Below are 12,434 nucleotides of genomic sequence, written 5' to 3' on the forward strand. Positions count from 1 at the left end.
GTTCTATCACCTGCAGAAGGAGGGAGACGGGAGGGAACGCATAAAGCGGGCAGCACGGCCATCTCCGTGACAGCGCGCTTTCGTTCTTGGAAAAGAACGCGGGGCAGTGAGCGTTTTCGTGGGACGCAAAGAGGTCCACCTCCGCCATGCCAAATCTCTACCACAACAGCCGGACTGTTTGCGGGTGTAGAGACCATTTGCACGTAGGAACATTGCCTCTGTACAGCCTGTCTGGACCCAGATTCTGTAGCCCAGGCACATCCACTGCCCTCAGCGAACGCACGTTGCGCTGAGCCCAAACCAGGAGGCATTCCGCCAGCCTGTACAGGTTTCGGGACCCGAGACCGCCCTGGCGATTTATGTAGGACACCACAGACATGTTGTCCGAACGGACTAAGACGTGGTGGTCCTTGATTTGGGGACAAAAGCGCATCAGCGCATTCTCCACTGCCAGCATTTCCAGACAGTTGATATGATGGAGCTTTTCCCGTTCTGACCATAGGCCAAAGGACGGTCTGCCTTCGAGCAGCGCTCCCCATCCCGAAGTGAAGGCATCCGTCGACACCATTTTCACACTCGGGGAAGTCCCCAGGCTTACACCTGATCGGTACCAGCCGTTCGCTGTCCAAGGTGCTAGAGCCGTAACACAGCTCTGATCGACCTTGAAATGCAGCCGGCCAGATGCCCACGCTCTGTGCGGCACCCGAGCCTTCAGCCAGAACTGCAGGGGGCCATGAGACCCAGCATCTTTTGACAGTGTTTGAGCGACACGGTCGCGCCGCAGCGGAAAGAACTCGCTGCGCGCTGAATGCCCATCGCGTGCTGTGGTGACAGCCGCGCCGTCATGGAACGCGAGTTCAGAACTATACCCCGAAACAGGATCGTCTGACTGAGGTTCAGCGAACTCTTCGTCCAATTGACACTGAGGCCGAGCTTCTCGAGGTGATCGAGTAAAACTCCGCTCGTGATCGGGCCAGAACCAGCCAGTCGTCCAAATAATTCAGCACTCGTATGCCTCTGAGTCTGAGAGGAGCGAGCGCTGCATCCATGCACCTCGTAAACGTACGAGGAGCCACGGAGGACTGTAAACTGGTATGCCTGGCCCTCGAAGGCGAATCTCAAATATCGCCTGTGGTTTGACGCTATCTGTATTTGAAAATACGCGTCCCTCAGATCTATTGACATGAACCAGTCCCCTCTGCGAATCTGCGCGAGGAGTTTCCTGGTCGTAAGCATTTTGAAACTGCGTTTCATCAATGCCTTGTTCAGCTGTCTTAGATCCAGTATGGGCCTGAGACCCCCGTCTCTCTTGGGCACCAGAAAGTATCTGCTGTACAGCCCCCCCCCTTGCTTTGAGCTTGAGACACAGGCTCCACAGCCCCTTTGCTCAACAGTTTTGATATTTCGGCCCGAACTATGTGTGCTACTTCTGTTTTGACCGTAGTTTCGACGCGTGCTGAAAAGCGCGGAGGGCGTCGAAAAAAACTGTAGCGAGTAGCCTCTCTTATAATGCCTGCGCGCTGATCACAGCGGGCAGATCGCTCCTCCTCGACCCCGTCCCGGCACTTAACCGACTGGGGGAAGGCTGAGCAGGTGCCGTGGGACTCGATATGTCTGCGAGTAACTGTGGGCTGCATATGTGCACATTTACCACTTTCAACTCACTGTCTGCCTGTGCAGAGCGTACGTGCACGGGCCTCGTTTTTACAGAAGCCACGCGCCGTATGTGACATAGTGTATGTGGGCACTGGGGAGTGGGCACGTTTACTATGCGGCGCGCTCGACCGATCTGTGTCGATCTTATGTGCGTGAGCCCTGTGTGCAGGGCTGTGCTTACATGTGGAGATGGGCACTGAGGAGTGGGCATCGTCACTACATTTATAGCAACATCGGCTGTGGCCGGACGAACGTGCACGGGTTTCGTTTTTACAGAAACCACATGACGCGTGTGACATAGTGATTGTGGGCACTGAAGAGTGGGCACGTCTACTATGTAGTGCGCGTGATCGACTTGAGTCGCTTTTATGGGCGCGAGCCCTGTGTGAAGGGCTGTGCTTATATGTGGAGATGGGCACTGAGCAGTGGGCATCGTCACTACATTTATAGCACCATCGGCCGTGGCCGGGACACCAGAAATTACACCTTTTTCGGGAAATATCTGGGTAGCCGTGATAATCAATCTCTGGAACTGAAACAGTGGCGCGCTTAGGTGAGAGCTCGGCCACAGCGGAACTCGTACACCTGCGCTTTGATGAAGCAGCCATCGTTAGTAGTGCCAACGCAGCGTCACACAGCAGGCTTTAGATGGCAACACCGCTTTTGCCGCCGTCCAGCAGAAGGCGGACAAAGGTGCGTCGCTATCGCCTGTTCCACCGGCGGAAGTGAGTGGTAGTTCCTGTTTTTAGCATCATCAGTGTGGAGAATGCTAGTGAGACAGACGAACGAGTTCGCGCTGAATATGGAGCGTTCCAAGCCTTCTTCGCCACCTCTTCGTTAAGCTCAGGAAGAAATGAGGAGGGGGTTTGAGAGGTACGCTCATCCGAAAGGGAAATACCATCCAGCCGGGAACGAGAGGGGGGGCGTTGGTGCAAACCACTCGCGGCCGAGACTCATCGCGGCCAACACGAGCATTCGCCCCGGCTCCTTCTCGATGACAGCTCGTCTGCTGGGCTTCTGAGCAGAAGGCGCGAGATCCTCGGAGCTCGCCCAGCCCTCACTGCCCGAAGCTAGCAGAGAGCGCGTGTCCTCTTCCCCCGACGCGGCCCTGAGATCGACTTCCTCGGACGACGCGCCGGCAAACAGCGGGCGCTGCCCACCGGGAAGCGATGCAGGGGGGGCCTGTGAAGCAGGGCGAACCGGCGAGCTCGGTTGAGCTGAAGACGGTTCCGGAATCCGCTGGAAGCGATGCTTTTATGGCGCCTCAGCGCAGCGGAGGCTCAGAGAAAAAGGCCAGGCGAGTCCTCAGAGTCACCATGGCAACAGCTCGCAGTGGGGGATCCGCCGTCAGCGAGCGCGAGCGCTGCATGATCTTCACCCAGGCAGGAGACACAGATGACGTACCGGTCTCCCTCGCTGAGTGGGGCTCGGACGAGTCGCAGGAAGGCTTCTTAAAAAAGATGCGAGCTCTTTTAAGAGTGTGTGTCGCAGGGCGAACACACACACACACATAAAGAACTGCTTGGATATTACAGAATTGAAAGGATATAGGCGCCGGATATCGCAGCAGGAACGGCAGTGGAAGGCGGCGATGACAGCAGCTTCAGAATGGCTCGTCCTGCTGATGTGCTTTCTCAGACGGCGCTTGCTTCCTCCGTGATCCAGCGATGCGTGAGCTTCGCTGAAGAGATGAAAAATCAGGTGAGTCAGCCTTTTCGAGCTCCTCTTATAGGTTGGGCCACACCCGTTTCGGCGGGAAGTGGCAAGAAGGGCGCGAAGCGCCCTTATTGGTCTGATGTTGCATCAGCCCGCGCTCGATAGGCTGTGCAGTTGCCGCAGAACAAGCCAATGAGCGAACGAGCCGTCTCGCCTATTGCTGTGTACTGCTGCAAATGCGCTTTACAAAAATACAAAATTAAGGATAATTTTTTGCTTCAGTATTTCGTGAAAAGAGACTTTTCCCGTAGCGTCTTAGCTAAGACGCAGTACGAGAGAGCTCTCGTAAGAGAACTAAATCTAGAGAAAATTGCCTTAAAAGTTGTCCAAATGAAGTTCTAGCAATGCATATTACTAATTATAATACATTTTTATATATATTTATGGTAGGAATTTACAAAATACTTTCATGTAACATGATATTTACTTAATATCCTAATTATTTTTGGCATAAAACTTATGGCAATTTATAACTTTTTTGTGGTTCAGGGTTACATATATGTTAGCCAGCTAGATCACATCATCTTGCTAAAATTCAGCAGAATATGCAACATGTAGAATACATTTCAGTTTGAAACCTTTATCCTTTTGTCCGGTCATGTCAAATTTAGTGCTAAATGAGTGTTGTTTGTTGTGCTTTTCCAGGATACGGAGCTCCTCAACACGGCCGTGCTGACTGGGAAGATGGTTTCTGTGCCTGTGAAAGTTTTGGGAGTTGAGGCTGATGGCTCCATCACAGATATCACTAACTCATCTCACTGCAGGTCTTCAGACCAGGATGTCCTGAAGGTAATGCATGTCAAAGTCAGGCCACTTCTGACAGCTTTAGCAATCCCACACTCTGTGCTTCCTATTAGCAGTCTTACTCTGCTTCTGAATGACTTGTCTATCTGACCTCAAGAGCACTTGAGAGAGGGGTCAGAGAATCCGGTTTAGAGAACTACCACTTCCTAGTTCCTCACCTAAAAAGAGAAAAAAGTCCTCACTGAACTTGTGTTTTTTACTTAAAGCACACCTGTCTTTTTCCCCTGTGTATTATGAAGAGCTTTATCCCTTTGTTATTGCCGGATTGTCCTCTGGGTCAACTGGATTTACCTCGGGAGCAAAATCTTGTATCAGACAGTACCAAATGTAATCAAAAATGTGCTTATAATTGAACTAATTTATTCATAGTACCATAAACTGCATAGGCCCGACAATATTCAAAATGATCAACATGACATAAGCTGAATACGATAATTTAACTTAATATCCCTTTTCGTGATTTAATTCTCTCAGCAGGAAATTATTCACAGCACAAACCCATGTTTATCTTTTTAGCGAGGGTACGCATATTTAATGTATTCTTACTGACCTTGTCTGAGTTTGAATGGACCTTCGACTTCAATAATGAAAGATATAGAAATTATTTCCCTTGACTTTTTTAAAGTTGATAAGCATGCTTATTTTTCTATCTAAAATATGCACAGTTATATAATTTGATTATTTAAATTGTGTGCCCTTGATAACAGTCTTCTTTTTTGCATACTTATGAAGAATTTGAGCCCTTTTTTTTATTATGGCCAGATCATCCTCTGAAGTTTTTCCACATTAAACACTTCCACTTTCACATATTCACTGTGAGTATCTGAGGATATAAAGATCTCCAGTCTTTCTCCAGTGCCCTCCTGAGTTTTTTCCAGGTTAAGCCTTCAAACATAAATGGTGGGACTAACTTATTCAGTAGTAAATAACAAACAAGGAATGACTGAACTACTGCACACAAACCCATGCGCTGTCATGCACACCTTAACTCACCACATGAATAAATTACATTATTTTGAAAATAAAGGAAGTCTCAATCTTTTTTTTTTGTCTTGAAAAGATTTTTATGGCACATAAGTTCAGAATCAGACCAGATCTGTGGTTTATAAATTAGTCTTTGAAGTACTGGGTGTGAATGAAACAGTTATGCAACAGTGCCCATAGATTTTCCTAATGAGAACAATGTACAGTACACAGGGCTCATTACCTTACACCACACTGATGCTCATGTCTGCATGACTAGAAAACATCTTTATCTTTTTTACATTTACATTTATTCTTTTATCAGGCATTTTTATCCAAAGCCATGTAAAAATAAGGAATGTCATACCACAAAAATTTTTTATGTAATATAAGACCCTGCGAGTTCTGCAATACAAAATTCCAAAATTAGATATTAAGAGATTTAGGTGTCAAGACATCAGTCAGTGAAACTGAAGAGAATAGATTTTTGGTTAAGATTTCGTTTCCACCACTAAAAAACATTGAATGTGGAAAATCTAGGAAGTGATTTTGTGCCTTGCTGTGGAACCACAACTCACAAACTGCAAAAGTTAGGAAAAAACATTGAATTTCTGTAGTGATGTAGGCAGCTACTGTGAGCCAGTGCAGAAACATGAAAGATGCTGAATATAAGCCAAGTTGTCTTTATTAAAGACCGCTTTCTTGTTTAATTGTTGATTCCCAGCCAACAAGGGTCTACAAGGGTCTGATCTTACTGTTTTCTTATAGAGGGCATCATTAAGTGGTCATAGCATTGTTACCACTGAAGTAAAGGTAACTGAACATGGCTGGTTATGATGATAGAGAGCTCTCTTAGCTAGGTTAGAGTTGATGTTCTTCACTGTGGGATCATCTTGCATTGTCACTGATGTAGCAGTTTTAGGTGAACCAATGTGGCTAGATGATTGCACTTATGATATAGTATGTAGCAATACTGAAAACATAAACAAATCAAGCACCTGAGAAATAAGAAGCCTCTTTCCTCCTAAATATTATGACTGATCTATTAAAATATCTTTAAACCCATGCTACCTGTTAAACAGCACTAAACTTAATATGCCCTTTTCACACACAGGTGTCTGAAAGGTGTGATTCTGTGTATGTTAACGGAAAGGAGACAAGTGGAAGAGTGAGGATGATGGTGAACTTCACCTACAGCTACCTGAGCACACAGCTGGAGGTGAGCGTATGGATGCCTCGACTGCCCTTGCATATGGAGATATCTGATCCAGAGCTCAGTCAGATCAAAGCCTGGAGAGTTCCTGTCACAGGGAGCAAAAGGTAATAGTCAAGTGTACTTCCAATGATACACTGCCACAACGAGGTTCATACGGTTTAAAATGTTGGTGCTTTTAGTCAGCATTTAGCAATCTGATATCCATATAGCAGTTGTGGGTATAATTCAAATGTATAATAATATTATTTTGCACTTTTAAATACATTTATCTAAATAGTGACAAAACAATTTAATACACTTTTATAAACAAACATATGTGGTTTATTTTCTTAAATTTGACAAAGGTAAAAAATATTTGTAATTATTAACATTTATTTAATTGTCTATGGTTTGGTAACCAATAATATTTTTCTAATTTTTAGTTCCCCAAATTAGCTCAAAACTTCTATATTTGATGTTCCACCTTATTAGAACTTTTTCCACTTAAAACTCTAAACTGATAGAATGGAGAATGTGTTGTGCAGTGATTTCCCGACGTTTTTTGACATTGTAGAGACTTTTATTATAAGGTAAAGATGAGACATTATTATAAATAAATAATGAATATTATTATAAATAAATAAGTGGGATTTATGTTCTTAAATTTGACAAATATTAAAATATGTTTTAATTATTAAAATTAACTTTGGGGGGCAGGAAGGGGTTCTTAATAAAAACATTTTTTCATAATTTATATTGTGAATTGTTCTTGAATTTTTCAATCTTGTATTCCACTGAGAATTTTATTTTCTCATTTTATTTTTAATATTGGTTCCTAGCTCAGAACTTCTATATTTGATTTTCCCCCTCATACAGACTTTTTCCACTTTAAAACTGCTCCAAAGCGTTCTTGTTAGAATAGAGAATGTGTTCTGCAGAGATATCCTGGCAGTTTCTTATGACATTGCAGAGACTTTCATTATAAGGTAGAGATGAGAGATTGCTGAGCATAGTCAAATAGCAGATATATTGAGAACAGGAGAGTGAGGGGAAAAAAAATTGTTCATCTTCTCTCCGCATGTTTCTCAGAGTGAGCTGGGACACAGAGGAAGAGGATGAGAGGAAGGGCAGAGGCTGCATGCTGCAGTATCAGCACAGTCTGATTCAAGTGCTTACGGTCTTCACCGCAGAATCGCCAGATCCAAGCAGCCCATCTCCTGCATACTTCCTTGGCTCTGATTGGCAGGTAGATGTGACGGGGCTGGTGCGCTACTTTCTGAGAGTTGGGGATACGACCGTCGCTCGCCTGCAGGCAGGATCCGTGCTGACAGGCAAGGCTGTGGGAGTCACCACTGTGCAGGTAATGGTAAACATGACAGAGTCGTCCGCAGCTGTCAGCTTTGCACAATTCTCATTATTCATTAAGACAACAAAGTTTAGTGTGAGTTTATTTAATATGAGTGACAATACAGACAGCACATAGCTGGATTGCTTGCTTTTTTGTTTTTTATTATTGGAAGACAAATAAATTAGAAATGATGCCATGCTGGTTTCTGTTGATCAGGTGATGTCTCCGTTGTCAGACTCTGTTCTGGCTGAGAGGATGATCCGGGTTCTGGATGATAAAGTCAGTATTACAGAGCTGGGCGTGCAGCTGGTCTCTGGACTTTCCCTGAACCTGCAGCTCAGCTCAGGAAGTAACAGGGCTATTGTTGCCAAGACAACTACTCAGGAGATCATACATTACCCCAAGCAGGTAATTCATGTAGCTACATGGGATGTCAGTCTAATTAATCAAATTATAAGCTAATTAATCCTACCACAAAAAAACTGCATATATAAGAGACAAGTGAAAAGCCCCCCAAATGATAATTCAAAGACATGACGTTAATTGTGGCTGACACATAAAAACTGAATAGAACAAGTGGCTTTATGTGTCAATATATTGTACTTTTTTTTTGTACATATCATTGAACATTGAACTGGTATATATAGTACAGTGCAAAGCAATCTATAGATTCATGTATTATTACCTGTGCATTGCATTTTGCACCATGAGTACTGTTTTTTTAAATACTGTGTGAAATTGGAAACACAACAACACAAATCTCAAACTCAAACAACTCTTTTAGTCTTTAATAAATAAAAATAAATATTATTTTTACATTATTTTTAAATGATTAAAGGTACTAAATTAACATTGCATTACAGTTAAATTGACATGTAATTAGCTACTAAAGAAATGCATCATCCATCCAAGTTGTTTAAAATAATTTTTAGTGTCTGGTACCATTCCATTCATCACTATCCACGAAAAGCACTGACCATTATGCATAAGGAAAAAGAGTTGTACAACGAGTACAACTATGCTCTAGATTTCTTCATAAAACTGCCTGTTTCAGTGCCAGGGCTGAGTGTCATGACATGATGATCCAATCAATATCAATCTATTAGTACTCAGTGAGAGGTCTCATTCGTCTCTTGATGGGCTTTGCAAGCAGAGCTCCTAAGGCAATGCATAATGTATTTCACCCCAGAATACAGGACAGCCTGTGGTTCCGTTTGCTTATAATGTATTAGCCAACAGCTCTGGGTTATTGTGCTACAGCTTGTTACGGTACAAACTCTTCACACTGTGCACTCTGGTGGTTGAGCAAATGGAATTTTGACCACAAACATAAATCTTGATCTATTTGGATGCATGAAGCTCAGTGAATGTTTTTTTTAAGCCTATCACATGCTACAAGTGTGTCCAAACACGGTTCTGGATGGCCACTTTCCTGCAGAGTTTATCTTCAACTTGCCTCAACACACCTGCCTGGAAGTTAAGGTGTGTTTAATTGGGGTTGGAGCTAAACTCTGCAGGACAGTGGCCCTCCAGGAGCAGGATTGGACACACCAGACATACTATTTCCTGCCAAAGAGCTACTTAATATGAAATAAACATGGCCATATCACTAAGATGCAATTCTAGCTGTCATGCTAACTGGAAATTATTTCCAAGTTGACCAGCTTTGATGCTTCAAACTTGGATGAGCCTGTTATAGTGTTACATAATGTTTAAGTTAATATTTGTTATTTTATACTTCAGGAGGCAGTGGTTAGCTGCTGGCTAAAGTTCAGTGATGGCTCTCAGACTCCTCTTGATCTTTACAATCCCAGTGGTTATTCCCTTACCATTTCTTCACTGGACCCAAGGGTAGCATCTGTGCAGAAGATCCCAGGGTCCGTCTTTGTTGTGGTTGCTGAAGCCGAGGGACAGGGCTTACTGCTCAGAGCGGAGCTAGCTATCTGTGAGGCCTGTCAGAAATCTAAACGCAAGAGCAAACTGGCTGTGGGTGGAGGCATGGTGAAGGTGAAATTCCCTCCAGATGAACAGCTTGCAGGGAATGGCAAAAAAGAAAGTGTCCGGGCAAATGATGGTGAAGATGGAGACAAATTGATCCTTACATCCACACTTCAACACACCGTTATCCAAGAGAGCACCACAAATGTGATCAAAGCATCAACCAAATCCAACTTTCAAGAAGCAATAGGAGATGGCGTATCCACAATTAAGTCAATAAACACTATGGATAAAACACTCTTTACTAAGCCTGTCGCAGACAGAGCACTTGTTACTGTAGGTCCCAGAAGTCAAATAAAGAATGGCTATGGAAACTTGCTTGAGAGCTCCAACTTCCCAATTCCACAAGAAGAACCTAAGCAAGAACCACCACTAGGGGAGAGTGATCTGATACATATGTTTAGTGTGTTCACAGACATAGAGGTCTGCATCTATGCATTGGTAGGGCTCTCTTGTTTGGGTGTTATCGCCATCTTGCTTCACTGTGCCACCAACAGTGCAAGACTACGCAGCAAGAAGTCTCCAGTTCAGTCCCAGGGTCAATCGGAGCACAAGCATCACTGGGTTCGTCTAGGCACCGCTGCAGAGCAAAACAGAGCTGTGCCGATTGCAACTACCTCCAGGCAGGAGATGCAGGCAGCTGTGAAGATCCCAAGAGCCATTCAGATGGAGAATAGCAGAGGCCCTGAGACAATCCAGCCGAGGGAGATCCCAGCCATAGCAGGCGAGGAGAGAACTGCCACTCTAGGGCGAAGAACCAACACACTTCCTCCAAGGCGGGATCCGATGGCTCCATTGCCTCCGATGGCTGTCAGATCAGCCACCCTCCTGGCAAGGCCCATTCGCACTGAACCTCTACATTCTCCCACAAGCAAAAGGAATCAAGTACAGTTTACAACCTTCGCTACTCTGGACATCAAACATCTGGCTGCTCTCAAGAACAGCCAGAACTTCAGCTGGGCCAGCCAACCAACTGTAGGTTGTCAAGCTGCCAGTATTGGCCAGGGTGAGTTAAATAGTAAAGCCGAAAATGTCAATCATGTACATTTTTGTAGCCCAGTGGAAGTATTTGGTCAGACACCACGAATTATTAACAAAGATTCCCAAGGGTTTCTGCCAGAAGGTCCATGGCCTGTGGCTACACCAGTGTCAAAAGTGTGATGCAGGAAATGCTTGTGTATGCAACAGCTTTATTGGCCTCATTCATGAAATAAGAGCAAGAATTTCTGTGTAAATTGTCCATGAGTCCATGAATCCATCCTTATATAAATTTTTGCATTGAACTGAATTGGACAGTTTGTATAGTAATGTTTTTATGAACAATTTAACACAAACATTTCTTTCTCATTTATGTGTATGCAAATTTGATGCAAATATTTCTGCAACCTTTTTCAATGTTTTTACTTTTCCTGCTTTTATATATTTGTAATATTATTATTAAAATGAGTAGAAACAGATCACAGCAAATATTTTATAAATGTATATAAAATCGCTGATAATATATTAAGGAAGATTATTAGTGTTTTATAATGAACCCCTTCTTGTGTTTTTAAACAGACAGATACTCCACATGTAATTTAATGAAATATTTCAATTAAATGTCTAAAAACTATATATTATAAAATATATTGATTAATACAAATATGAAGTTGTATTATATTAAAGTGCCACTGTTATGGATTTTTGAAAATGACCTTACATGCGGTGTGTAAAGTAGCTATATGTGACTGCAAACCATCTGCAAAGTTGTTAAGCTGAAAGTGCATCATAAATAAAGTTATTGTCTCTCAAAAGAAATAGTCACTGAATCACTCTGAATTGCTTCAATGAGTCGTTTAAAATTTTAATCCCATTTCCGTGAAGTTTACAATTCACTAGCTACTACATCTGCATAATGTCCACCTACGTTCTGTGTGGACATCCCTTGAAAAAAACACAGGGGCTTTTCCCTCAGTTATATCATAAAATGGTTAATTTCCATCAAAGTGATGGAGCATTGTAAAGATATTAGTATCTATAGCCATGAAATATGTTTCAAAATCATTGCTTTTGCTCGGTTTCATTTATATTTTTCAATTACTTATTTTGGTTTGCAAAGCTTCTTTTTTCATGCAATACTTAATTTCCTTTTGCAATTCTTTATTTTTGTTTGCAAAAAGCACATTTGTTTTTTCTCAATACTTACATTTTCTTTTGCAAAGCTATTTTCTTTTGCAATACAATGCTTTTGTGAATATGTGTGCCATTGAATTGAGACAATAGTAGAATGCATAACAACAGACTGGATCATCGGACCAATCAGATTGTTTGAAAGTTGTCGAGAAATAAGTTACATTTAAATGCATATAATAAGAAAAACCTTGCATGCATGCAAACCTGTTGTTGTGGACTCCCAAAGCCATATTGCGAACCTTTGAAATAGCATAATAGGGGCACTTTAAGCTTATTTAATATTAAAATTAATATTAACACAGAAAACCAGAGCCCCAGTTTTCAGTATTAATTGTTGGTTTTCTGCTTATGAATTTAACCAAATAAAGAGTCTGAATGTGTACAATTCTATTGTTGTAGTGGTCCTTAATGACACATTGTTTTGAGCCCATGGTATCACATCATTTATTTATGTTAACACTATGCCTCTTGTTTTTCTCATGATTTTCTGGTTCAGATGCCTTTATGTAGTCTTTGACCTGTGCTCTGGTTCAGCTCATCAGTGACCGCTTGGAGTGAAAAGAAGAAATCTCTGCAGCAAAC

The 12,434-nt window shown here is 42.9% G+C and overlaps 1 protein-coding gene across 1 annotated transcript in view; it reads left to right on the top strand.

The window, feature by feature from the left end:
* Positions 1-11,042, top strand: part of LOC132130807 (transmembrane protein 132D-like) — a 41,791-nt gene extending 30,749 nt beyond the window's left edge. Inside the window, exons 5-9 of the mRNA XM_059542625.1 lie at positions 4,018-4,161; positions 6,254-6,459; positions 7,424-7,694; positions 7,899-8,090; positions 9,426-11,042. Coding sequence (XP_059398608.1) covers positions 4,018-4,161; positions 6,254-6,459; positions 7,424-7,694; positions 7,899-8,090; positions 9,426-10,841 — 2,229 coding nt within the window. The 3' untranslated portion in view covers positions 10,842-11,042. The remainder of the gene's footprint in view (positions 1-4,017; positions 4,162-6,253; positions 6,460-7,423; positions 7,695-7,898; positions 8,091-9,425) is intronic.
* The last annotated feature ends 1,392 nt before the right edge of the window (positions 11,043-12,434 follow it).

Source organism: Carassius carassius, chromosome 47 (assembly GCF_963082965.1).
Source record: "Carassius carassius chromosome 47, fCarCar2.1, whole genome shotgun sequence".
Classification (NCBI taxonomy): Eukaryota; Metazoa; Chordata; class Actinopteri; order Cypriniformes; family Cyprinidae; genus Carassius; species Carassius carassius.